The sequence below is a fragment of the Bos indicus genome, chromosome 16, assembly GCF_029378745.1.
Source record: "Bos indicus isolate NIAB-ARS_2022 breed Sahiwal x Tharparkar chromosome 16, NIAB-ARS_B.indTharparkar_mat_pri_1.0, whole genome shotgun sequence".
Classification (NCBI taxonomy): Eukaryota; Metazoa; Chordata; class Mammalia; order Artiodactyla; family Bovidae; genus Bos; species Bos indicus.
The window spans coordinates 80,239,719-80,267,427 of NC_091775.1; the positions used below are offsets into that span (position 1 = coordinate 80,239,719).

The window sequence follows — 27,709 nt, forward strand, 5'->3', positions numbered from 1 at the left end:
CGTGTCAAGAAATGTAACATATGAATTGTGTTCAGCAAAACGTTTAAGGGTTTTTATTGTTGTTTTGTTTTTGTTTGTAATCCTGAAGGAAATGGAGAAGTCAGATGCCAACAACTTCCTGATCTTATTTCGGGACTCAGGCTGCCAGTTCCGGTCTCTGTACGCCTACTGCCCAGAGACTGAAGAGATCAGTAAGCTGACTGGGATAGGCCCTAAGTCTGTCACTAAAAAGATGATCGAGGGCCTTTACAAATACAATTCTGACAGGAAACAGTTCAGCCACATCCCTGCTAAAACTTTATCTGCCAGTGTTGATGCCATTACCATTCACAGCCATTTGTGGCAGGCCAAGAGGCCAGTGACGCCCAAAAAACTGTTACCCACTAAAGCATAGGAACTGGGAGATCCTGCTTCTGAACGTTCATGGTAAGTTTGCACTTCATCCCTCCTGCCTATAGAAATCCTTTCTAATTGCCAACAGACTTTTATTCATTGAAACTGGACGTTCAGCCCTGTTGTCATGACAACTGGAATGTAGACCACAGTGCTGGAGACGCACCGAGGTGCCGGGCCAGGTGATGGCGATGTCTGGCTCGCTGGGGGAGGTGTGCCTGCTGGGCTCTCGATACAGCGAAGCACTGAGTTCTTGCGGACGCTAGTTGACGTAAGGCTAGGATCATCAGCTGTGTGTTTTGTTTGTTGCTGTTTTTTTAACTTTTTAACGTATATGAGTGTCTTCAGATGGTTTATTTTGCTATTTTCCTCCCCTGGAGTTTGTTCCAGGATAACGTTTGTATTTGGGTTCATGTGGAGATCACGAGAGTGGGAAATAGGCCTGCGGAGATAGCTCGCGCGGTTCTTAGGACGCAGAGAAAACTAGTGCCAGCTCCCCAGTAACCCTCGTGCTTTAGTGGCGTCAGAGCGTTGGCCGAACTACCCTGCGAAGTATTTACACTTCTGTATTTATTACTCACTCAAGTATTACCATTTTCCTATGAAACAAGAGGAGGAGTTGTAAAGAGCTGCTATAGTTCACTTAAAACCACGTGAGCTTAACCGAGAAATGTTATAAGAAGTTGCTGATTAAATCAGTGCTGTTTTTACACCACTTCTGGCCGTCTCAGAATAATTTAGATTGTTCTTTTAACAAAAAGGCTTTCTGTCTCTTTTGAAGCACGTCACTTTATAAGCTGGCAGAAATGAACGGCACTTTGAGAGTAGTCTGAAGATGGAAGACTTCCTGCCACAGGCTCTTGAGAGGTCTTTCCGTTGTATTTATAGCTGATACAAAAGATACATTTAGAGTTTTTAAACATGTACAAAGGGCTACGTTTTAATTTTAAAATAGCTTCACATTCTTTCACTGATTCTGAGTTTTTCTTTTTCATCCTTTTCAAGTGGGACACCTTAGATTAAATACACACTTGAACTCTTCCCTACGTGATCTTTGTTCCTATAACAGTGCATACCAGAGGGTTAGTTGGGGAAAAACTTCATTCTCAGGAAAAGACTTGAACGATTCTGTGATCCTGTTATGTTTCAGTGTTGTGACAACATGTAGCCTTAGAGGGAAGACAGTATTGTGGCATATGTGAGATGCATAGTCTGTTTTCTTTCATGGGAAGTAGAGACAAAAATATATACATTTCTCTAATTGAGTTGTTCAGAGAAATAACTAATATCTCATATGATGATGTATTCACTTATTTTTAAAGAGAGGAGGAGTGAGGTGTCCCTGGACTGTGCTTCTCTCTTATTACAAGGCCTTCGGCGTCAGTGCGTCTGGGCTATCAGCATCTTCTCAAATGCTGTCAATATTTTACTGTAATTTATGTTCTTATATTTATGTATATTTGTTTAAACTGTAAAAAAGAAAATTTCACAGATTTTTTTCCAATACCTGTGCAAGATATGTGTGTAGCTCAGAACTATTTGTGATCTGCTGTTTGCATGTAAAAGACCAGGATATATGTAACTCTTATATTTTAAGTGTATACATATTGTGTATATAATATATGAAGATTAAAACTGATGGATTGCACATTTTACCTTTCAGACAACCATTTCGGTCACAATTAGAAGGAAATGATTGTCAAATAGATTGACTAGTTTAAAAAAATAGTGAACCTAATCAAAATGCGGTAATAGTCAAAAGGAGAGTTAACAAGCCTTCAACATTACTAAATTTGTTCTTTTTAATCAATGAAATTTCCCTTATCAAAGCAATCTTTTTGGTGATACTACTTGGCCATTAAATTTTTTTAAACTGAATGCAAGACAGTGGAGGAAGTGACTATGTGAGACCAGACAGGCCCACCCTTTGTTCTCAGGCCTGCCTGTGCCCAGTGGTGTCTGTGAGGTCTGAAGGTAGAATGTGAATATTGCCACAAAAGTTCCTTGCTCTCAGTATGATGGTTTACTTTATTCATGCAGAAGGAATATGGATATATTTAAGTCTGTGGATTTTTTTAAATTATGTTTTTAAAATTATACAAATGAGAATTATGCTATTTCATAAAGTCTGGAGATAGTCATCAACTTATTGAAACACATTGGTGCTTCTCATCATCAGAGGTCACGTTGTTGGATAATTACTTGGTTGAGTTTGCCAGACCCTTGTCGCGGTCCCCCGCGCGGCCTGTCAGGTTCTGCCGTGCGACAGGCACTGGAAAGCTTTTCATTCCCCTCAGCTGCTCAGTTGTGTTATGACTGTTACAGTTCAGTTGGCTGTTTTTAAAGCCAAATCCAGCTTTTTAATTGTGGTTCCATGGACACTTGGGGCGATGTACAGCGTCTGGTGTGCTGCCTGTCCACTCGGGAGCGTCGCTTACAGGTTTTTTTTACGATGCTGTGCTGTAAAATACTGTCCTATTTGCTACTTCCTGGTACAGTGTAGTTTTTCCCCTTTCATTTGAATAAAAGCATGGCACCAAATGTCCCTTTCTGTTTCTCGATTAAAATACGGGGTCTTGGGGCTAATATTTGAACCTGGGCAAACACATCACATGGTTTTCCTGTCTCTCAACCTCAGTTTAAAGGTATCCATGAGAGGTGACTATACTGGAAGGCGTTTGAAGCCTGACTTAGGTGCTGTTGAAAGCCTGTCGCTGTCTGTGCGGCTCAGACGGTCTACACAGTGATGCAGGAATGTTTGTGCTCATCTTGCATTAATTTTGCCTGATTTCTTCCTTTTTTTTTTTTTTTGGTGAATTGATCATTAAAAATGCCAGAATTAACCCTCTGCGCCTCTACAAGTGAATGTCTGCTGAGCTCACCCAGCTCCGGCAGCAGTGGGAGCCAGGTCTCGACAGTTATTCCATAAGCTTCACTTTGATTTTGCGGATTCTCCTCATTCAGACCAGGGCAGTTAAAGAAAAACCTAAAAACCGCATGAAGGGAAAGCGTTAGCTGCTCAGTTGTGTCCAACCCTGTGACCTCTGGACTGTAGCCCACCAGGCTCCTCTGTCCATGGGATTCTCCAGGGAAAAATACTGGAGAGGGGAACCATTCCCTTCTCCAGGGGGTCTTCCATGGATTGAAAACCCACATCTCAGATTTTTTACCACCTGAGCCACCAGGGAAGCCCACCCCTACTTTCCAAATAAAGATAGTTTTGCCCTCAAAATAAGAGCCCTGCGGTGGCTTTCCTGGCCCGACACCCTCCGGTTGACCTACACTGTCCCTGGGGCCTGGGGGCAGCTTGAAATTGCAAACTGCTGTCGTCTGAGGGTGGGCTGCTCCCCTCCTGTCTGTCCCCAGCTCTCCTGCACGCAGAGTCTCAGGGCTCCGCCCCAGGCCCTGCCCACCCCTGCGCTTTCCGCCAGGCCTGCAGCCTCCGCCTCCATACAACCTGGCCTCCCCGCCACCCCCGTGCGTCTCACCCCTCACCCAGAAGTTCATGGCCTTCCGCAGCTCACCCAGCTCAGAAACCAGTCCTCGGCCTTCTGGGTAGGTCCGCGACCCCAGCAGCTGCCAGCCACCGAGGCCGAGCCTTTGAGGGCCTCCCTTCCTCTTCTCCGGTCCAGCACGGAGGCGCCCGGGCCGGGAGTCCGCACACATGCACCCCCCGAGCCTCCATCCACCCCAGCCCCCTGCCCGAGCCGCCAGGCTGTCTCTTCTGCAGGGGGGGCCGGGATCCCGATGCCCCCACACCCCTGCACAAGCCCGGCTCAGCCCGGCCGTCACTGAAGTCCTCCTGGGCCTGCCTGGCCCGGTCACAGCAGCCGGCAGGGAAATCCCCAGTAGACACTGTGAAACTCAGGCATGTCGAGATAAGTCACAAAGTCACTGTGAGAAAGATCCAACCGTCAGGACCTTCTCAGGCTCCTTGGCTCCTCACGTTTGTGCCAAGTTGGGAGGGTGACTCCAGACGTCACCCGTTCACCACGGTGCCCAGACACAGCCTCAAGGCCAACCTGGCCACACTGGAGACAGGGTGCCGGGTCTGCCCGCCTCCCGGCCATTCTGCGCTAAAACTTGCTCCCCAGTACAGCAGGGGCGGCTGGAGAGGGAGCACCCTGTCGTTGTCTTCTTGTCTTTTGTTCGCTGACAGGTGGGGCGTCCACCCTGTTAGGACGGGCAGCATGGCGTGGGAAGGGCAGGGTCGGGCAGAGGGCCCAGGCGGGAAGGGTAGGCTCACGGCAGCGAAAGGGCTGACCCGCGCCCCTCGCCCCCTCCCAGCCACCAGTCCTGCTTCGGTGACCAGAGACGGGCTGAGATCACTGGGAAGTGCTGGCGAGCAACCCTTGTGGGCTGAGTAGTCACCACCCAGACCTGCAACTTCCTCTCCAAACCCTTGGGGCCCTGTCCTGCCAGGGGACTTCCCTGCCGCTGTCCTCCTCTCGGGTTCCTGCTACCTCAGTCTGCAGCCCTGAAGCAGGAGATGGAATCTCGCTTTCCTTGAAAGCCGCCCTCTTCCTCTCACCCCTGACCCACCGCCCCCAGGCCAGCAGTGAGGTTGCGGCCCTGAGACACTTTCACTCTGAGTCACCAAAGCACTTCCCCCAGGGACGCTGAGATGTTCCTGCCCCTTCCCAGCCGCCTGGTCTCGTCCCTGAGAGTTTCTGAAACCCCGCTCCACCCCTGGCGCCCAGGGTGGGGCCGGCCCTGGGCTGGGGAGCCCGCGGTGGCAGGGGTAGGGGGGACCACTGCCAGCCTTCCCCTGACACCCCTCCCCGCTCCACACGCCGGCACAGGCACACGTGCGTGCACAGCCGCACACACACACGTGCATGCATATACACATGGAGGGCTCGGGAACGTGGTGTGTGAGGAGGCACCCCGCAGCCAGTGGAGGACTGAATGAAGGCAGGGCCCCCGTTTCTAGCACCCTCGCCATCCAGAGGCTGGGGACACGCCTGCCCTGCCCACCATGGGCCGCAGACCGACGCTGCCCCCAGTCCATGCCTCGGCCCACTCAGCTCTGCAGCAGAAGCCACCTCACCTATGCCCCAGGGACCTGCGCTGGCCCAGCCTGAAAGCCCCCAGGTGGGGATGACCTCACAGGAGGTGTCCAGGGCAATCTCAGACCGTGACCCTCCACCTGCTGTGTGCACAGACACCCGGGGTGGGAGGGGGCAGGGCGGCCGAGCCCGAAGCTCCCCAGGGGGGCTGGGCTGGACTGCAGAGCTGCTGTGGGGGTGTCTCCCCCCGCTGTCCATGGGATCCTCCCCCGTCACACAGGCCCTCTCCCACCTGCTCTGAGACGGGAACTGGAGCCCAGCTGCACACGGCGGTCAAGTTATAAAGCGGACGTGGACGCCAGCCTCTCCCACCAACAGCCCCACCTGTTTGTTCACTAGACATGCAGACACGGACAGCGTGGTGGGTGTGGACCCAGTTCGACATTGCAGTACAGCGGGGTTCTTACAAATAGTTTTAATGTAATGGCGTTGGGAAAGTTAGAAATCTAAAAAGAAATTTATGTGGATTTAAAAAGATGATACAAAATTTTAACAAGAAGATTGAAGGGGCCTCCCTGGTGGTTCAGTGGCTGACTCTGCACTCGCAACGCAGGGCACTCAGGCTCCACCCCTGGTCAGGGAACTAGGTCCCACGTGCCATGTCTTAAGACCCAGTGCCGCCCAATGAATACATTTAAAAAGTAAAAGTGAACGTTTTTAGATCATCAAAGAGAAAGTAACATTCTAAACTCTGAAATTGCTTAGAGCAACGAATTCCACTATGAAAATGTAAAACAAAAATTGTAAATAACTAAGAAAAAAAGCCTGGAAAGGCACTTGAACCAAGTGGAATAATGATTTATTCTAAATAAATAGTTGATACAAATTATCAGACACACAAAAGATTGTAATAGATAAATGTGTGAAGGACACAGTTCACATGAGAGGAATTACATCTGGAAACATTTTCAATCTTACTTTTTCAAAGAAATGTAAATTGAAGTGAGTTACCACTTTACCTTATTACCTGTTAAAGTGGAAAGATACATTTTGCCAATGAGTGTCTCTAAAAGATTGTTGAAGCTGTGCTCGCCTACGATGCCCATTAGTGGTCACTGCAGGCAGGTGTGTCAAGCCACAAAGAATCTCATAGCCTTTGTCTTCACAAAGGCATTTATACTCAGAGGACAGTGTGAAAGGAGAAAAAAGTGGTAAGTGCTGTTATTTATTCCAAATTTGTATAAATACAAATACTGCAGAAAACACTACAGACAACCTAAATGACCAAAGCAAAGGGATCAGAAGATTCAGCAACACAGGAAAATGTGGATTTGCATTATTCGAGAAAAGCAGACTGAAACTGTGCACCTTCTGACTACAAACACGTCTCTGAAACAGGCGTGTGAGAAATACGTACGTGGGGAACATCTGAAATGCAGTGTTGACAAGACGGAAAACCCGAGAGCTACGGGCTCACAGTCGAATTCCTTTTTGAAAATGCCCTTCGCTGGCCGGAAAGTTCACTGGTGTGTCATGCTACCAGAGGGGCCAGAACGCCTTTTCTTATTCCACACTCTGCGATGTGACCAAGGCTTTCATGATGAAAAAGGCGAGAGAACTTTCAAAATTTTCCCCAAAGAGTTAAAGATGATCGGACAGAAAAATTAAGGGGGACAGTGGTTAAGAGCTTAAATATACAGCTCATAAAGGGACTGGAAAAAAAAAAAAAAACCTCCTCCTGGAGGCCATCCAGTTCAAAGCCCTGGATATTTCTGTATTTATACTCCCCTGATCTTACACAGGCCTGTGCCAAGCACGGTGACGGGGACCCTGTTCACCCCAGGAGCTGACAAGCCTGTGGTCGGTGTATGGCTGACCCGGCTCACCCAGCCACTCTCCCTCTGGAAGGCTGGAGCCCTGGGGGCCTGAGAGGGCCCTGGGGTGCGAATGGAGAGAGGCAGGCCTTCTCCCTACAGGCTCCATGCCCATCTGCAGGGGCCTGGACTCTCAGCTCACTAGGAAGAGATGCCATGAGGGGACTGGTTCCAGCCCTGAGGGGGAGGAGAGGCTGGCATCATGGATTTGGCCTTGATCACTGAAGCCAGGCTGGGCACGTGGCAGGCCAGAACCCTGTGGCTTCCTGCCGCCCAGGCCCCAGCAGAGAGAATACGCCACGCACTCAGGACCACAAGGCCACGGCCCCGGAAGCGCAAGGCCCGATGTTTCTAATAAACAGCCCAGGTCTGCCCCCCTCCAGCCCTGCTTCCACGGCCCTCTTGGTGCCTGGCCTACTCTTCTCGTCCACCTGCGGCAGCTGGGCATTCATCTCGAGCTTTCAGAACCACACACGCCCCGGGCCTGGGCTGCCGTGCGCCCAGAAGGCATGGGGCCTGTCCCCAACTGCCCCTGGCAGCCCCCACGTGTCCCTGCTCACGCGAGGCTGCGCAGCCTGGGCTGGCCTTCCGGAGCGGAGGCTGCAGGGCCTCCCAGGACGAGAGTGTCCTTCGCCAGCAGCCTGACCAAACCTGAGAAGGCAGCCCACCCGGTCTCCACACTGTGGGTGGGGGTCTTCAGGGGAGACCCAGGCCTGGGGGCAGGGGTGGGGAGGGCGGGCCAAAGGCCACCCGCCCCCGGCCTCGGCCCTTGCCTGCCTTTCCCATGGTGCAGTAACCCTTGCTGGGGACAGTGTGCACACACCCCACCTGCCCCTTGGCATTTTCTTCCCCCGGGTGTCTCCGCAGACAGAGGGGCCATAGCTAGGGAGACCTGATGTCCCCGTTGGCTCGGCACAGGCCAGCCTGACGGGCCAGGTCAACGGTCATAACACTGCTTTTGCCCTCAGAAGGGCCTGGTGTGTGTGGATTGCGAATTATTCCATCACCCCACTCCAATCAACACAGAACAGAACACACACGCCTCTCCACAGCCCCGGCCTCAGTGGACCGATGGGCGGACAGCACCTGAGTCGTTTCCCGCCAGCTGCCCAGGCCCACCCGCCTGCTCGGCTATGAGAGCCCCGCGCCCCTGGCCTCTTGGATGGGTCTGCTCCCCTCAGTCCCCACTGCCGGTCCCCTGACACTCCCCATCCCCTGCACACGCGACAGCAGCCTACCGCAGGGCTCCCTGCGGCCTCTGCGTGTCGGTCCACGGGTCGGCACTGCCCTGCCCTGGGGGCCCAGGTGGGCCCTGCCCCTCCGCGTGTCCAGGGGCCTCTCAGTCCCCACCTCGGGTGCCGGGCAAGACTCGGGACATACTCTTCAATCAGAGGGGCTGCCCCCTCCTCTGAGCTCCGGGGGGACTGCGTGAACCTTCACACCGGGACGTGTGACCTCTGGCACGCCGGCCCCTGCACACGGGACGCGTGGACCTGTCTCTGGGGCCTGACTAGTGACCCTCCAAGGTCAAAAGCGGCATCTCCTGTGACACCCGCAACGGGGCCTGCCACACAGAGGCGCTTGCTGTAACAGGGCTAAACGGAGTGAAATGGAAGAATAACCCACCTTGAATTTTTAATGCCAGATGACCCAACGGCTCATCCATTCCTGGTGACAACGAGGCGTGGCTCTGTGGAGGACTCACTGTCACAGCTCACCGCAGCAGCTCACGGGAGGACGTGCTAAAAGAAGCTGGGGCCTGACTGGATGCCCAGCATCCTCGGGAACCCTGCCCCCATCCTCTCCCTGGCCCACCGCCTCCTCCAAGGCCAGGCTACATGCCCACCCTTCTCTCTCAATCCTTCCTGCCTCTCAGTCCACAAGGGATCCCGTCCTCCTCTGAAACTCCCGACTCCTGGTTGAGGACAGCGCCTCTGCCACTGAGTCCCACTCCATCTTGCACTCCGAGCCTAACACCCGTAGGCTCCATAGGTAGGTTCTGCCCAGGAAGGAAGGTGGGGAAGGGCTGGGGTCTGGATTCCGGGCTCTGCTGCCTCATCTGGACAGGCTGACCCTCCCTCTCCAGGTTCAAACCCTCCCTATGGCTCCCTGAGAACCTGAGCTGGTCAGAAATGCCACCCTGGGCTAAGACACCGGACCGGGCAGCTCAGGGAGCTAACACCATCCGAGTGTCTGGTGTTCAGTCCCTGATTCTAGGGAGGCCCCCAAGGGCAGGCTCCTTCCACCCGCCGGCTCTGCAAAGAGGCCAGGGGAATCTTGGCAGCTGGCACCTCCCTGGGGAAAATCCTAAGAGAGAGACAGACAGTAGCCGGGAGCCAAGAGGGGGTGAGAGGGACTGAGGCTCTGAGGGCCTGTTCTACCGGCCCTCTGGGCCCTGAGACCTTTGACGCTCTTAGTTCAGTCAAACCAGTGACTGATGAGGGACAGGCCAGGCTCCCACGGCAGGCAGGGCGGAGATCCAGCCCGGGCACTTTTCTTCCAAAGACCCAGCTAGGAAGCCACGTCCCCCGCCCTCCGCCCCACCCCGAATCTCGCCCCCTTCTCGGCCCAGGCGCCTGCCCCTCCCCCGCCCCCACCCCTTCCTGCCGCCCGGGGCCGAGGCGACTGGGTGGGCAGGAAGGGAGGTGCTGGGCTGGGCACGGGCCGTGAAGAGCCACCCTCCCTCTTGGCCCCGCGTCCGCCACCGGGCGTCTCCGGCCATGCGCCCCACGGAGCCCTGGAGCCCCAGCGCGGGGACGGCGCCCTGGGACTACTACTCGGGGTCGGGCGCGCCGGACGAGCTGGAGCCGGAGGAGCTGTGCGCGGCACGGGACCTGCCCTACAGCCACGCCTACATCCCCGCGCTCTACCTGGCGGCCTTCGCCGTGGGCCTGCCGGGCAACGCCTTCGTGCTGTGGCTGCTGTCCGGGGCGCGCGGCCGGCGGCGGCTCGTGGACACCTTCGTGCAGCACCTGGCGGCCGCCGACCTGGGCTTCGTGCTCACGCTGCCGCTGTGGGCCGCGGCGGCGGCGCGGGGCGGCCGCTGGCCCTTCGGCGAGGGCCTGTGCAAGCTCAGCAGCTTCGCGCTGGCCGGCACGCGCTGCGCGGGCGCCCTGCTGCTGGCCGGCCTCAGCGTGGACCGCTACCTGGCCGTGGGCCGCCCGCTGGCCGCGCGCTCCCCGCGCTCCCGGCGCTGCGCGCTGGCGGCCTGCGCGGGCGTGTGGGCCGCAGCGCTGGCCGCCGGCCTGCCGTCGCTGGCCTTCCGCCGCCTGCGGCCGCTGCCCGGCCAGGACCGCGGCAGCCAGTGCGGGGAGGAGTCGTCGGACGCCTTTCAGGGCCTGAGCCTGCTGCTGCTGCTTCTGACCCTGGTGCTGCCCCTGGCCGTCACCGTCGTCTGCTACTGCCGCGTGTCGCGCCGCCTGCGCGGGCCGCCGCACCTGGGCCGCGCCCGGAGCCGCTCGCTGCGCATCATCTTGGCCGTCGAGGGCGCCTTCGTGGGCTCCTGGCTGCCCTTCTGCGCCCTGCGCGCCGTCTTCCACCTGGCGAGCTTGGGCGCGCTGCCGCTGCCCTGCCGCTTGCTGCTGGCGCTGCGCTGGGGCCTCACCGTCGCCACCTGCCTGGCCTTCGTCAACAGCTGCGCCAACCCACTCATCTATCTGCTACTCGACCGCTCGTTCCGCGCGCAGCTGCGGCAGCGCGGGGCCTGCGGGCGCGCCGAGCGCCCGGCGCGCGGGAGCAGCTCGGCGTCATCACTCTCCGGCGAAGACGGCTCCCCGTTCCGGAGCCCGGCCCGCGCGGGCGGCCGAGCCCAGACGGCGAGCGCCCCCTCGGCTGTTGGCCCGTAGCTGCTCGGCCCGCGGGCTGCGGGCGGCGGAGGGAAGCGAAGCGGGCCGTCCCCCACCGCCACCCGTCTCCCCGACTTCCCCGAGCGCAGCGGGCTGCTCCGCCGGGTCCGCGGGGTCTCCCTCACGAGCTTTCCCAAAATCTCAGCTTTTCCAGCGTCTCCCCCAACCCCAGCCCGGCTCCTGAGACCCGCTCTCCTCCCGCTCCGCCCATTGGACACCTGGGCGCTTTGTCTCCAGCGCAGTAAACGTCCTGCGAGATGGACCGGGCGAGATGGACCTGCAACACCGACCCGGGCTCGGAAAGGGAAGTGGCCTCCCTGCTCTGCCCCCTGGGAGAGACCCCCTAGAGGCCACTCTTGTCTCGGGCGGCTCTGTTACCTTTGGCTCCTACAATCGCGTTGCCTGCTGAGAAATACCTTCTCCAAGCCAAACTCTCTGGCCCCTCTCCAAAGAATCCTGGACCTTTACGCTCTGCCGTCTTGGTGGCTGTGCTGAATCACGCGTCAGCATCTTCATGTTCAACACTCACCAAAGCGTGGGAAGCGCGGTGCTGTCGCGCTAACCCCTTCCTGCTGCCAGCGACCCCAGGAGGCCCATCCTTTATTTCCCCCAACTCCCAAGAAGCCACAGGACTCACCCTGGACTTGGGCGGGCGCCTCCCTGCAGACAGAGGGTTCCAGCATCTGTCCCCGGGCACTCAGATGCTCTGACCGGCTGGGACACTGGGCCCCGCGGCGAGTTCCCCTTTCTCAATAAACAGTCTTGCTGCCCTCACCCGACAGCTGTGTCTGCCTTTACTTGAGTGGAAGGGACTGAAATGAGTGTGAGGGGGCGACTCGATCCCTGGGTCAGACAAAACTCAATCCAGTAGTTAAGGCTGACCTCAAAGCGCTCGAGATTTGGTGTCAAGTCGGGCCAAGAGCAGCAGCCCTGCCGTGGGCCCCCGGGAGGGCAGCCTGTCTTCTCGTCTTCCTATTTTAAAGGACGTTTCCCATTTTGGAGGTTTCAGAGAAAGAGGAGGGGAAAAAGATTTAAGCGCAGCTGCCAGCCAGGCGTCACTTCAGAGTGGAAGTGTGGCATTGTGGCTGGCAAATCCTGGCGGAACCTTATCCTCACGCCCTTTGGGCCCATCCAGGACAAATGCTGAAGGGCATCTGTGTTCTGAGTCTGGGACAGCCTTGGAGGTTTCTGGAAGGGCTGGGAATTCAGTCTTTATATTTTTAAGCAGATTTGGCCTAAAGAAACATCAGTCAGTGCAGGAAAGAACTCAGAAATTCTCCTGGAGAGCCGGTCTCACCAGGCCCGCTCCAGGCATGGAGTGCAGCCTTTGGGGCTGTTGGGTTAGAGCAGACACACCGTTCATCTGCTGCCCGAGGAGGTCACACTGGGAAGAAACACACCCAGGCCTGTCCCACCACACCCCAAGGGAGGCGGGCCTTGCAGCCCGTGGGGTCACCGGGCTGGCAGGACTGATTCCAGACGCTTCAGTCTTGGAGAGGTCAGTGCACCATGGCCCTTCGGACCCTCCCCGTAGCTCTCTGAGACAAGAAATGACCGAGTCACATGCCGAGGTCCCAGCTCACAGCAGAGGAGCTCTCCTGGGCTGTTCCAACGAAGCCCCCATCTTAAGGCCTGCCACCTTGCTTCTCCCGATTTGCTGGTACACCAACCTCCCCAAAGACAGGCAGAAAGGAAGCTTCTCCAACTCCAACCCCCTACCTCACCAGAAGTTAGCAAAACTCAGCATTTCCCTCCCACTGCTGGGACACTGGAAAATGCTGGTAAGCGAAACAGAAAAGGGGGTAACAACTGCTCGTGTTAAATACACACCCACACACTTCAAGCCTGGATGATATAAAATCAATGTTAGCATTGGTGGTGTTGGCTCCGAACACTAGGAACCGCAGAGTCCTCTGGGCAAAACCCACCTTTTGTTCTTTTCTTTCTCTGGCACGAGTTAGGCGCCATGGTGTCTCTCTTCTCAGCTAACGGGAAGCCGTCTGCTTTCTGTCTGTCTCTCCCATCAGAACCTGAGCTCCATAAGTCAAGCGGGGTGTCTGGTCCCCTGCTGTGGCCCCTGTGCCTGGTGGGGAAGGGGACACGCGTGACGCACCTGTGGGGGGAGTGACCGTCGCGATCCCATCATAACGTGAAATCGTAAGAAACAGTGGGAAGGGGAAGGGCGGGGCGGGGGGGTGTTGCACTGTCTGTATGATCTGTCAAAGGGCAACAGCGAAGGAAGGCCCCGCCACTTCTCTGTCTGGAAATTTTCTATAAGCTTTTTAAACAGTTTTATTGATTATTTGTTGGCTAAGCTGGGTCTTGGTTGCTGCGCGGGCTATCTCTAGTTGCGGAGGGCAGGGGCCGTTCTGCAGGTGCGATGTGGGCTTCTGTGGTGGAGCTCATTCCCCCCGGCTCAGTCGTCAGGACACACGGGCCCCGCTGCCCCAAGGCACACGGGGCTTCCGAACCAGGGGTCAAATCCATGTCCCCTGCAGCAGCAGGCACACTCTCAGCCACTGGACCCCTGGAGAAGCCCCCTGGGAACCTTCTTTAAGGGCAGTGAACAAAGCAGTCATGGGGCCCCAAGGCTGAGGCTAAAGGCGGACCCAGGCCTGAGCTGGCATGATCCCAGCGGGGCCTGCCTGGGGCACTCCGGCCAGACGCCCCCAACCCCCCTTCTTCACGTGGAGGACGACGCTTCTGTCTGCTCTGCTCAGGCTCCTCACGGGTCAGGCGAAGCCGAGTCCTTGAACATGCTTTGTAAGCTGCGGTGTTAGACCACAGGCGCCCTGCCCTCGGGGTGAGCGGGTCCCGGCCCACTGCCCCGCCCTTTGCCCACCGGCTGTGGCCTGCAGCGGAGATGGGGTGGAGCATCTCTGGGTTTTTTTAAGGTCAACCTCTGGGCAAAGGCCGGGCACGTTGGCCTGTGTGATTCTGATTTGAGCTGGTGACTAATTCTGGGCTTTCTTGGGCCCTTTCTCAGGGCACCGTGTGGTCGCCGGGCCCCAGGGTGAGTGATCTGGGGAGTTCACGGGAATGGCAGGGCAGGCGAAGCCCCGCTCGGTGATATGACTCAGCCCCGCACCACTTTGGACCTTGTGGGGACATCCCGCGTGTCAGAGCCGCAGGGTCTAGATCCAGCCCTGCCTCGGCTGGGGTACCTGAAAGAAGTTACTGACCACCCACCGCCCCCACCAAGACCCCCAGGTCCATCCAACGGGGCAAAGGATGGAAAGACCCCCGGGAGCCAAGAGCAGAGGCGCTGGTGGGCGGGACGAGGAGGAGGTGAGGAGGTGAGACCACTCTTCTCTGCCGTCACCGGAGGGCTTACTGAAGGTGCCCCCGCATCTCAGGAGAAGAGTGGGCGCTGCGTGAGACCCCTGTGTGCGTCCATCATGGCCCAGCAGGGCAGGAGGCCCATCTTGCTCCTTCTGAGAGGGGGACGGGGAGATCCAGGCCCAGGAAGGCGACCCCGCATCCTGCAGCACAGCAGATGTTTGTCAAAGGCGCACAGAGGGGGCTTCCTTGGTCCTCCTGACCTGGGGGCAGGCAGGAGTGATCAGTTCATTTTACCCTCGTTGGGACCGACTTTGAAGCGGCTCGGTCAGCGTCACAGAGAAGCAGAGGGCAACTCAAGCCTGTGTGCTCTCTCTCCTTCCGGCTTGCCCGGCCCTGCCACCCCTCCCGTGCGACACCCAGCTCACACCGCTGGTCACCTAGGCCCGGCCTTTCCCTTAAAAAGTGTAAGCTTCCCCCTGATTTTTGAAGTAATGCAGGTTCTTTGTTTTTTGAAAAAAGAAATCATAAGAAAATATAAAGGAAAAATATAGAAAACAGTCATTATTCCACCGTGAAAATGTACCTTCTTTTTGTATGTATTTTAATAACACACACAGACAAAGGAGCCTGGCAGGCTACAGCCCACTGGGCCACAGAGTCAGACACGACTGAGCACCTTACATTACATTATAATAAAACACATGTAAGTTTTTTCCAGGCTAAATTGTGATCAATCTATGTGGGACCCCACACTGGGTCTACTGTGTGCCCAAGAGTGCCGGGCACAAAACCGGCATTTAGTAATGGTTTGTTGAATGCATCTTCTTTAAATATTTATTTTTATTTATTTATATGGCCTTAGTTGCTGCCTGTGGGATTCAGCTCCCTGACCTGGACCTCCTGCATTGGGAGCGCTGGGTCTTAGCCGCCAGGGAAGTCCTGTTGAATGTACGTTGTATATATATTACTTTGTGCCCGGCAGTCGGCAACATGCCATATTTTATCAGCTCATTGAATATTATTCTAGACATCTTTTTTAACATTACATCATTATATGAAATGTAAACCACCTTTATTCAACAAGCCCTTAAAGTTTTTTTCAGTTTTTCACTCTGTTAAGTAATTCTGTGATGAACATTCTTGTACAAAAATCTTTATTTTCATTTCTGATTCTTTCTTCAGGACAAACTCCTAGAAGTGAAATTATTCATCAGATATTATGAACAATTTGAGATTTTGGTGCATTGTGCCAAATTGTGAAAAAAATTACATTCTCTCTGGAGGCTTGTGGGCGCCTGCTCACCACACCCTTAACAAACAACAGGCATTATTATCCTAAAAAAAGTATTTGTCAATTTGGTGTCTTCCCAAGTTTAAAAAAAAATACAATATGATGATCTTATTATATTGTTTCAAAGACCTTTGTTATACAATGTATCATTACAATATTGCTCTGAAGTAGGTGTTAAAATAATGGCTAATGTTTCCTGAGAACGCACCACAGGAGAGGTGCTGAGGGCTTTAGGTCTCCTAATCACCCTCCCAGCAACTTTTTGGCGGGTGCAGTAGCATTCTCCCTGTTCACCAGATGAAAAAACAGGCTCGGAAAGCTCGGGGAACTTGCCTTGCGGACTTGTATCATTACCCCCATTTTACAGATGGGAACTCAGAGGCCAAGGTTTGCTGACTCGCCAAAGCGACGCACAGGGTGGGACCTCAAAGCCCCACGCCCTGGGCCACAGCCAGCGCCCACGTCCACCTCCTCTGACTTGCTAGCTTGGCCTGCCTGCTGCTCACCCGTTAGCGCTGAAGCAGAGGGTGCCCCGGGGGGAAGGCCACCCCGCTGGATCTGCTGCTGTTCTCAGAAGGTCAGTGGGACGGTTAACTTCCCGCCTCAGCTTGACTGGGCCACCAGGCGCCTGGTCACAGGCTGTTGGGGTGTTTCGGGTGAGAGTTGAATCGAAGACCGAGGAGCGCGGACGACCCTCCACCAGGTGGGCTCTCGACCGGCGGCAGAGCTGGGACACCAGGCCTCTCCTGCTTCCAGCCGGACGGGAGAGGCAGCCTCCAGCCAGATGGGGGAGGCGGCCTCCAGCCGCCTCGTGCAGACCCCAGGGCCTCCCGGCCTCCGTGACCGCGTGGCCAGTTTCTTATAATAAGCGTTCTGTGTGTATATCCTGTTTCTCTGAGCAACGCAAACCAATACAACCTGCTCCCTGCCCCCCGCCAGGAGATACTGCTTGGGCAGCCGACTGAGGGGGAGTGGGCCTCGTCCCAGGTGTGCTGAGGGCAGGGTCAGGCCTGGGAGAGGCAGGTGCCAAAGCCCACTCCCCCCCAGCCCCCCACCCCGCCCCTGGCTGCCCGGGTCTCTCCTGCTGGGCTCTGGCGGGGGTTGGGGCGGTGCTCGGCTTTGCCTGCAGAGCAGCTGCAAATCTGCGAGGCTGTGGTTTGCCCCAGGAAGAGGTGCCAGACAGCGGGGGGTGGGGGGGTGATTAATCTAGCCACCCTGCTCTGAGAATGACTGTCTTTGGGTGTACACACTGTTGTCTCTCCTCTGATCTCCCAGCGCCCAGACACCCTAAAGCAAGTTGCTTGCGCCCAGGCTGTCCCCACGTCCCGTGCTGTGCCCACAGGCTCACAGGGCCGGGATTGTCGCAGCTGGAGGGCAGGCTCAATTGTTTTCAAAGTTTCGGTTTTTACAGGAGCTGTTGCCTCAAACCTTCCCAGGCCTGTGATCCCCTGAAGAGAGACAAGGGCCCATGCAGGGTGAAAGCCATCCCAGGTCCCTGCAGCCTGATTGCGCTGCGTTCACGGTCTCACTGATCCCCGGCCCTCCTCCCTTATGGTCCCGGGCCACGCTGCTGCCATTGCGAGGGGCTCTGCCTTCCCTTCTCCAGGAGGTGTCATGAGCCCTGTTCTTAGCTGCCACGTGGACATCCCCGCGGCGTTTGGACCAGGCTGCCCTGTGTAACGAGCAGGCTCCGCAGTCAGATGGCCGCGGCCGTGCCCGCTCTGCGGTGTGTGCTGCCCGCGGGCATCCCCTCCTCCCACTTCAGGGCTGGTTTGGGTGGGGGTCCCGAGGCCATCCCAGCCGGCCCTCCTTGGGGCTTCCCGCCCTCAGGCCGCGGGTGACCCATCTCACCCTCCTGCTCCTTCTAATGGGAAACCCCCCCACCTCCTCCGGCAGCAGCAGTTTCAACAGCAAAGCGCTTTGAAAAGGACAACAGCCACGTAACCAAGCGCCCGTCAGAGTTGTCATCAGTGTTTTATTATTTGTTTTCCAAAATTTAAACTCATTTCAAATTTTATTCATATAAAATGATGAGCAAAATTAAGTATAATTTTGTGTTCTAGGACGTGAATTTGAAAAAGAAGTTTTGTACAACTACAGCTAGATAGCTGCTAACCAAGGAAAGTTCAAGAAAAGATAGTTGAGACTTAATATGCCTTCATCTGCTTCACTTCCTATTTTCAAACAGTTTGTTGTTTTAGGAAACTTATCTGTTGTAGCCAGGAAAAAAAAACATAAAAACGCTGTTAACTGGCAGGTCCTCCTCCTCTCTACTATCACAGGAGTAGAAATAAGTCATCCATTAAGGGTAGGAGCATAGAAGCTGATGAATCTGCCCTGTCTCATTTATTGCACAAGAAAATCAATTTCCTTTTCTTAAGGCATGTAGGTGGTAGATTGTCAGAAAATCAAATAGACTGTGAATCTGAATGGTTATTATTTGAGACCCAAGGTGCTGACTGTGAAACACACCAGCTGCTCCGTGGGTTCCAGACTCAGTCTCCTCCTCATCGCCTTTGTCATCCATCTCTTTTCACCTCCAGTGCTTTTTATCACAAGGGAGTGTGAGAGCTAGACGTGTTCATCTGTGAAGGGCAGTATGACCCAGCGTAAGCACTGTACGCTTGCTGTAATTATTGGGAGCGAAAAAACCAAGAAAGACATTCATTAGATAGAACTGAGTCATACCACGGTTTGGGATTTCTCTTCTCAAAATCACTGATTCAACGCGTTTTTATTTTGCTTTTACCATATGCCGACCTGTGTGCAAGACCACGGGACTACAGAAATTAAAGACTGCCACCCCTCCTCAGGACAAACTGATCCCTGGAGTCTCCACCCCACACACAGAAAGATCAGAGCTGTAAACTCACGGCATCACAGAGGGACGTGAGCCCCGCGGACCTGTAACTTGGCGAAAGCTCTGTTTCTTTTTTCTTGAAACTGAAAATCATACGAGGCAGATTGAATCACTTTTGTACATCACTGATTTCTCAGTCAGTCACAGGGACCCTCCGGGGCAAGTCTGTGAGCAGACCCAGGACATGTGGTCCCTGGGACCTGGAGTGTCCTGCGGAGGCCAGAGCGGCCCCTGTGGTGCAACAGACAGACAGAGGGCCTCCCTGTGGCCACCCCTCTGCCGAGGCGCTGCGTCCACTGCTGGACAGCCAGGCAGCTGTGGGCAGGACCCCGGCCCGGGGGGGGTTGGGTGAGGGGACCCCTCTGCTCCCTGTCAGCCCACAGAGCCCACAATCCCATGATGGGAGCCCAGCATGTTCTTCAGAGATTTACCTAGTTTTTGCTCTTAAAAAATAAATATTTAAATATATATTTATTATATGTATGATATATATTTACTTATAAATATTTTAACATATAAACTTTTATAAAATGCACCCAGCAAAGGGTAGAACCATGTATCCATCCATTAAAAATTAATGTCAAGGCAAAACTATCCAGATACACACAAACTCAACCATACCAGCCACTGCTACGAACAAGCCCACTTACAGGAGGCCAAAGAAAGACAAACAACTTACGCGGGGTCTGCAAGGAAAGTTCATGCCTCAGCTGCTTCACAAATGCTCTCTGACATTCAAGAAGCTGCTTCTCTGGGTCCCACACCGGGAGATCACATGCACCCCATGTTCTCAGACTTGTGCCAGGAAAGACACGTCAGCAGAGCCTGCCAAGGGCGCCCCACTGTGTGGTGCAAACAGGGAGGTTATTGTGAAACATAACAAACCAGTGTGGACGTCCTCTGGGGGTTTTCCTGTGTCACAGTCTGCACTGGGAATGGGTCACTAAGAAGGCAATTGCTCACATCATATGAAGTTTATCACTTTTTAAGAGAAAAAAATTATTTTAAATAGACATAGAAAATCTCCTTTTGCAGGTGCTAATGAAATGACTCAGACCACAGTGGTGGGTGTTTGTTAGATGGACAGATACTGAAGCCTCGCAGTGGAAGCTGACAGGAGCTGTTGGGTGGCTGGGTGCCCCGAGGCTGCCTCACAGTGAGATTATCTCCCAGTGACGAGGGGGAAACACAGTGGACGGTGGAGGACCCGGAACTCCCTGGTCAGCTGCACCGCGGGGCTGTAGCTCACCTGCCAAGGTGTTCTCACCCAAAACAGAAGCCAGCATCCTAGTCAAGGCTAAACTTGTGCGTTGCAGGAAACGCGGGGTCAGGAGCAAGTTAAATGCAACACAAGGAAGCAGCAGTCGAAGCACCAGATGTGGGGCCTGTTTCAAAAGGCCACTGACACGATTAAGCAAAAACTCAGGGTGGGGAGGGGACCCGCACAAGCTTAAAAGAGCAGAATGCAATGCGCAGGCCTCACTGGATCTGGACACAAGCTGATCGACTTTAAAGAACAGTGTTGGGGCAGCTGGAGGACTCCAAACACGTGGCTGGGCGGCACTGAGGGCCTAGGGTGCTAACAGGCACACAGCCACAGAAGAAGACGGGCCAGGTTTGTGCTTTTTCTTCTGAGATGCACTCTGAAACATTTAGAAGTGATAAGTTACTAAGCCTGGGATTTTGTTTAAAATATTTCACTAAAGAAAAAATAAACTGTGGAACCAGAGGTTAATGTCAATAATTACTAAGTCTAGGTGATGGATAAATGGGAGTTCATTATACTATTAATTGACTCTGCTTTACTAACATTGGGAAATCTTCACATTAAGTTTTGAACTATTTTAATTACTCGGAAACTGCACATACACAGGAGGACATTTTCGCAAAACCCAAGCTCACGCGGACCTGGGAGAGCTCAGGTGCTGTGTCCCTTCACCCCACCCTGCCGCCCTCAACCCAAGCTCACGCGGACCTGGGAACGCTCAGGCGCTGTGTCCCCTCACCCCACCCTGCTGCCCACAGGCACTGCTTCTCAGCCAGCTCCTCACAGCGGGTGAGAATGTGGCAATCACCCACTGCCCAGCATCCAAGGCAAGAGTGAAGTATTTGAGGTTTCTTGAACATACTGGGTGACCTCCCCCTCTGGTTTCAGCCTGGGGGCTTCTGTTCATCACATGTCATCTCACCAGCACCCAGCAGCCTGTCTGGGGCCTCTCCGCCACTCCTCAGAACCCACAAGCCCCCCACAGAGCGATCAGAGCACCCAGAACACTTTGGTGAGCGTGTATATGAACAAATCGATGGAGATGCGTTGACCTGCTCCCCGAGTCATAGAGGGTGGGGGCAGGAGCGCTGGGACCACAGCTCTGGGGCGGGAGGGCAAAGGTCACATGTAGCCACCTTCAGGGACAATTTCCATGGCATCTAACCTCAATTCAAAGCACCCTCCCTTCAAAACCCTCCTTCCCTTCCTTCCTCATCGTTGGGTAGTTTGAGAGACGCCGAAGGGGTGACGCACCAGCCTGTTTTCAGCTAGCTGGTGCCACGGCCACAAACCGGTGGCCTGGTCATTGGAGGGGGCTTGCCTTTTGAAGCCTGGAGCTGCTAAACCAGAGGAAGTGAAACCTGGCCACTGGTAAACAGGTTTGGAACATGAAAATGCAATTATCGTGCAGAAATATTATTAGTTTTTTCCTGAGACTCGAGTGTGAGAAAGAAGAAAAACTTTTTTTTAAAGATAAGAATGTTGAGAAAACATCTTTTAACAAATCACCACCTTCTATTGAGAGCTTACTGTGAGCAGAGCACGTTTTATCCACATGATTTCTTCACCCTCATCACCACCACATGAGTGATCCCATCACCCCCGTTTTACAGAGCAAGAAACTGAGGCTGTTTGACTCCAAAACACATGTATTTCAACATCTCTCCTAAATTGCGAACCTGAGCCGCTCAGTAGGCGGTCGAGTGATGAGCAGGCCCTGGGGGCGGGGGGCGGGGTGGGGGGAGGCGTCCAGTCTATTTTAGAGGCACCTCCAGCCCAAACCTTTGAGAAGGGCATGGGTTTCTGGAGTGCTGGCGACATCCAGCCCTGGGGAGAGCAGCAGCTCCCCCAACCCCTGCCCCCGCCCAGCTGCCCAGTCCTCAGCCTTTTCCTGGGGCAGCACCCGGAGGCCCTGTGGCCGGGGTCTGCCCCCAGGGCCTGGTCCCCACGCCCCCCACCCCCATCCTGGAGGAATCGGGAGAGACAGGGTCCACCAGCTGCCGGCTGACAGGCAGACAGCGCTCCGGTGCAGACCGAGAGGCACGTGGGAGCTCTGCGCAGAGCGCCCTCTTGGCCCGCCCCAGGGCCGGGCGTCCTCGGGGCTGGAAACTGGTCTCCAGTGCAAAGACCCCCACGACGCCTGCCTCCCCTGCGCTGCTACTTAGCTTCATGTCTGCGGTTGTCTTACTTTTAACACAACGCACTCTTTTCTTCGAGTTCCCAATTCTCTCGGGTCTCCAGAAAGGAGAGAGGGGGCGGCCAGGGCGGCGGGGCAGGCTGAACACGTGGTCCCAGGGCGGGTGCAGGGGCGGCGGGGGCCGGGGTCCCGGGGGCGGGGAGGGAGGCTGAGCCCGCGCCGGGTCAGGGCGCCGGGGCCGGCAGGCGCCCCATCCCGCTCCGCCCGCGGCGCACGGAGGCCGGGAACCTTCGCCCCTGGTGGTTGCGGCGAGCGGAGAGGGGCCGAGGCGGTGCTCAGACCCCGCGGTGCGGACGCAGGGCCGGGAGAGGAAGGGGAAAGGGGGACGGGAGGCGGCGCGGAAGATGAGCCGGGAGAGGGGCCGGCGGCCGGGCGGGGCCCGGACCCGGCGCGGGGGTGCCGTGCCCCGGGCGGTGGGCTCCCTCCCGGCCCCGCCCCGTCGGCTCCGCACTCCCAGCGGCTCTGCCTCGCGTCCGGCCCCGGGTCGGTTCCCGTCCCTTGAGAATAAGAGGAATGAAGCCCCCGGGCTTGACCCCCAAGAGGTTTCCGTGCGGAGTCACTCACCAGCGAGGGTTCCGGCTTCTGGCAGCGCCCCCGCACCTGCCCCGCCGTGAGCCGCGGGACGCGGTCGGGGGGCGACGCGGGGCCTGGGCTCCGAGTCATCCTGGCGTCTCCAAACGGATTAGCCGAGGGCGCCCGCAGGGCACCGTCTGGGCCGCCGTGGCGGGCGGAAGGCGAGCCCCGTCCTCGTCCTCCGCAGGGCCTGCGGTCGCAGGGCCGAGTCAGCGGGGCCGGGCAGGGGCCTGGCCGGCCGCTCCACTGGGCGCGCTGGGAGGGGTCGGGGTACAGACAGGCCCCGCGCAGCCACCAGACGCCCCCTGATCTGACGGAGGCCCGCCCTGCCTCTTCACCCAAGCGGGCGGGGACGAAGGCCGACGGTCAGCTCGGTGGTCTCTCCCAGGCGGCAGCCCCTCCCCCCACGGGCTGAGCGGGCCAGGCCCGGGTGAGACCCGTTTTCTGCTCCCAAGCCCAGCGCCTCCGGGTGCTCGGGGCTCCTAGGGCGGGGGGGGGGGGGGAGGGGGGTGGAGCAACATCTCCTACCCCCAGGTCCAGGCCTCCTCTGGATCTTTAATAAGATAACCGAAGGTCTACCATTTGATCTCACATGGGAAATGTGCGTTTCCAGCTTTGTCTTTTTCTTGTGACCACGTTTGCAGTGCCGGACCCCTTGGGACAGAGCCTGAGTTTTGGGCTTTGTCAGTCTCCACCGGCGCTTCTGCCCTGCCCCTCCGCTGCCTCGCACACCAAGTGGGTGAGCTGGAGACCACAACTCTTGTTCCTGACCTGCGTCCTGCCTTCCGTCTCGGGTCCCTTACACGTCTGGAGTTTTACAGCCACAGGTTAGGGCTCTGGCATCAGAAAGGTCCACCTTCCAATCCCACATCAATCCCTGGCTGGTGTGTGCCTTTAACTCAACTATTCAGCTTTCCTGGGCCTCAGTTTCCTTATCTGTAAAGGAAGATGACAGTATTGCTACAAATTCAACCTACAAATTTGGGTTCTCAAGACACACATATTACTTTATTTCTTTTGTGCAATTAAGTCTTTATTGAATTTGTTACGATGTTGCTGCTAAGTTTTGGTTTCTTGGTCCTGAGGCATGTGGAGTCTTAGCTCCCTGATCCGGGACTGAATCTGCACCCCCTGCATTGGAAGGTGAAGGCTTCACCACCGGAACCCCAGGGACCTCCCCTTTATTTCTTTTGTTATTGTTGATCAGTCACTCAGTCGTGTCTGACTCTTGAACTGCACCACACCAGGCTTCCCTGTCCTTCACTGTCTCCCTGAGTTTGCTCAAACTCATGTCCCTTGAATCGATGATGCCATCTAACCATCTCATCCTCTGTTGTCCCCTTCTCCTCCCGCCTTCAATCTTCCCAGCATCAGAATCTTTTCCAGTGAGTCAGCTTTTCATATCAGGTGGCCAAAGTATTGGAGCTTCAACTTCAGCATCAGTCCTTCCAATGAATATTCAGGGTTGATTTTCTTTAGGATTGACTGGTTTGATCTCCTCGAAGTACAAGGCACTCTCTAGAGTCTTCTCCAGCACTGTAATTCAGAAGCATAAAATCTTTGGCGCTCAACCTTCTTTATGGTCCAACTCTCACATCCATACATGACTACTGGAAAAACCATAGCTTTGACTAAATGGACCTTTGACCTTTTTCAGCAAAGTAATGTCTTTGCTTTTTAATACACTGTCTAGGTTGGTCATAGGTTTTCTTCCAAGGAGCAAGTGTCTTTCAATTTCATGACTGCAGTCACCATCTGCAGTGATTTTGGAGCCCAAGAAAAGAAAGTCTGTCCCTGCTTTCACTTTTCCCCCATTCTGATTAAACCAGTCTGATTCTGTCCTGGGCCTGCAGAGATGGCACAAAATTCTGTTTTCTCATACAGTGTCCTTGAAGGCTTAGGGAAGCCCAGGAAGCAGGGGAGGGCTGCCATATAATGCACAGTTGCTCTGGCCCGCAGGCGTCTCTGGTAACTGGGGCTCCGGCACCCTGGACAGGTGCGGTGCAAGAATCTTTTGAGGCCAGCAACCTGGGGCCCACCGCCCAACCCCATCCCTGCGGGGCCTCGTCCTCTCCCAGGGACCACGCGGGGAGGCGCGGGGTGCCTGCTGCACAGGGCATCTTCTCTCCTGCTCACAGTCCATCTCCCCTCAAAGCCACATCCTTGCCCTTGCTCCTCAGGACCCCTGGTGTTGTCCCAGTGGGCTCAGAGCTGAAGCCTGCAGGAGGCCACTGCGTCCCACCCAGAGAAACGACAAAGGTGACTGGGTGGGGGTGGGGCTACAAAGCAACATCTCAACAAACCATTCTGTTGTGTGAGTAATAATAATGCTTACCAATCTAAACATGCATTGATAGAGGAATAGATAAAGATGAGGCACAGATATATCATGAAGATTACTCAGCCATTAAAAAGAATTAAATTCTGCCATTTGCAGCAATATGGATGGGCCTAAAGATCATCATACTGAGTGAAGCAAGTCAGATAGAGAAGGAGAAATACTGTACGACATCCCTTACATGGAATCTGAAAAGACATGACGCAAATGAACTTATTTACAAAACAGACTCACAGGCTTAGAGAACAAACTTAGGTGGCTGGGGGGAGGGGTAGCTGGGGAGTCTGGAGTGGACATGTACACACTGCTCTATTTAGAATGGATAGCTAACAAGGCCCTACTATACAGCACAGGGAACTCTGCTCAGGGTTATGTGGCAGCCTGGATGGGAGGGGAGTTTGGGGGAGAAGGGATACACGTAAATGTCAGGCTGACTCCCTCCGCTGTGCACCTGAAGCTATCTCAACATTGTTAACTCGTTATACTCCAGTACAAAGTAAAAAGTTTAAAGAAGCAAAAATAATACAATTATAAAAATAAAAATGATGGGCCCAGACTGGTAACACAAAAAATAATAACAATAATGCTTACCACTGGAGGTACTTTACAACCTGTTCACTCCTTAAGCGTTCCTGGAGTTTACCCGCTGGTCCTTCCTCATCCTGCACACCCTTCCCGGGCGGTCTCACCCGGCACAGCAGCTGCAGCCATGCCATGGCTCCCAAGCCCTTCCTGCAGCCAGACTGCTGATCACCATGCATGGCCTGAAATGAACACACCTGACCCTGAGCTCAAGCCAGAAACCAGGGAAACCCCAGCTCCTCCCCTTCCTCCTGCCACGTCTTTAGTAAGTCACTCAGGAGTCAGGCCAGGTCTCACTCCCAGATAGCTCTGGACTCCCCCATCCCCTCCCCACCCAAAGCCACAGGGTGAACTCAGGTTCCGTCACCCCTTGTCTGGATACTGTCTCCTGTGCTTCCCTTGTTTTGCAACCCTCCCCATGCCAATCACGCACAGCAGTCTGCCCAGCTTGTCCTAGGAAGAGCAGTCTTCATTAGTGTGATGGTTAATTTTATGTGTCAACTTGGCTAGGCCATGGTACCCAGACATTTGGTCAAATGTTATTCCAGGTGTTTCTGTAAAGGTATTTTTTAGATGAGATTAACATTGAAATAAACAATAGATGCTGGCAGGTCAAGCAAATGACCTGCCATGGTGTGGTGGGCCACATCCAATCATGTGAAGGCCAGAATAGCAAAAAGATTGACTTCTAATGAATATGCAGTTCTGCAAGCAGCCAGCCTCTGGAGCCGGACTGTGACCCCGTCCTGGGCCTGCAGTCTGCCAGTCCGTCCTGCAGGCTGGGGCCCTGTCAGCCTCTGGAGTATCATGGACCACATTCTCTCTCTGTATGTCTGTACACACACGCAGATGGGGGCGGGAAAATCCTATTAATTCTGTTTCCCTGGAGCTTTTCTTCAATGCAGGATAAAAATCTTAAATCCTTAGCCCACATGGCTTTACAGCCAGCTTAGCTCACCGAGTGTGTGGTAGTTGCCCAGTCATGTGCGACTCTTTGTGACCTCATGGACTGTAGCCCATCAGGCTCCACTCTCCATGGATCCTCCAGGCAAGAATACTGGAGTGGGTTGCCATTTCCTTCTCCAGGGAATCTTCCGGACCCAGGGATCACTCCTGCATTGTAGACAGCTCCTTCACTGTCTGAGCTACTAGGGAAGCCCAGCTCACCTAGTGCCTCTGTACAAATTGGAAAAAGCCACCGCCTCTAGGCAGACGTGGCTCCGGCCGCGGCCCAGGGCTTGGCGGATGGAGCCTGGGTGCGCCTTTCCTCCTAGTTCGATGCACAGCACAACCTGGACAACCGTAAGGAGCGCCCTGCGTCCCGGGCCCCCTGCCGGCGGCTCCAGTCTCCTAGACCCTCGCCTCCTCCTCACCCCACACCCCAAGCTCCCTCAGCTCCCAGACCCTCCCGGGGTCCTTTGCCATTGGGCTTCTGTGCGTCCCGTCGCTGCTGCCCTGGGCTCCTCTCCTGCCCCGACCCTCGGTTCCCGGCACGGCCCCCTCGGGCAGGCAGTGCGGTCCTCGGCCCGGGTCAGCGCCCAGTCCCACCGCTGGCTGCTGTGGGCCTTCCTTCTCTGACCCTGCTGCCGAGTGACCGCGCCTCTAGCTCGGGGATGCCGGGGGGTGGTGCGGGGTGGGGTGGCGCTTGAACTTTGACCCGCCCGGCGGGGCACTAGTAGGAGCTCCGTCAGCGTGGCCCGAACCGGCCGGTGAGCGAATGAATGACGGGCGGGGCGCCGGCTCCGTCAGCCGCAGGAGGCCCCGCAGCCCCCGAGCGCGCCCCCCGCTCCCGGCCGGTCCGCCACCGGCGGGAGGGGCCGGGCCGCGGCCGCCGGGGGCGGGGGGCGGGGGCCCGACGAGGGGGAGAGGGCAGGGCCGAGAGGGCCCGGGGGGTGGGCGCGGCGCCCCCCTTCGCTCAGCCTGACTCTCCAGGCGCGGAAGCCGCCGGGCCGGCCGGAGCGCGCGGAGGGAAGGCGGCCCCGGGCCCGGGAGGAGCCTCCCCCGCCGGGCCGCGGGAACTGGCGGCGCGGGGGGCTCGCGCGGCGCGCGCGTCCGGAGGCGGGGGGGGGGCGGCCGGCCCCCCCGAGCCGGGGTCCCCGCGGGACGCCCCCCCACCGCGGGCGCCTCCCCGCCCCGCCGCGCGGCCCCGCCCCGGCTCCCGGAGCGAAATCTCGGGTCTCGGCGCGCGTCTTCCCCCT

The 27,709-nt window shown here is 55.8% G+C and overlaps 2 protein-coding genes and 1 long non-coding RNA gene across 4 annotated transcripts in view; 2 read left to right on the forward strand and 1 right to left on the reverse strand.

Annotated features, from left to right (window-relative positions):
• The window catches only part of CAMSAP2 (calmodulin regulated spectrin associated protein family member 2), a 97,674-nt gene extending 94,740 nt beyond the window's left edge, over positions 1-2,934 (forward strand). For both annotated transcript variants that reach the window (XM_070768747.1, XM_070768748.1), the window contains one exon: positions 89-2,934. In XM_070768747.1, coding sequence (XP_070624848.1) covers positions 89-394 — 306 coding nt within the window. In that variant the 3' untranslated portion in view covers positions 395-2,934. The remainder of the gene's footprint in view (positions 1-88) is intronic.
• A 5,058-nt stretch (positions 2,935-7,992) lies between these two features.
• On the forward strand, positions 7,993-11,900 carry GPR25 (G protein-coupled receptor 25). The gene has a single exon (XM_070768749.1). The coding sequence runs from the start codon at positions 9,997-9,999 to the stop codon at positions 11,119-11,121; it is 1,125 nt and encodes a 374-aa protein (XP_070624850.1). The 5' UTR covers positions 7,993-9,996; the 3' UTR covers positions 11,122-11,900.
• Positions 11,901-14,983: 3,083 nt separating this feature from the next.
• LOC139176470 (uncharacterized) lies at positions 14,984-20,484 on the reverse strand. The gene is made up of 2 exons (XR_011560979.1): positions 19,234-20,484; positions 14,984-18,637 (listed from the first exon to the last, which is right to left on the reverse strand). It is a non-coding gene; the product is annotated as an uncharacterized lncRNA (long non-coding RNA).
• Positions 20,485-27,709: the final 7,225 nt, after the last annotated feature.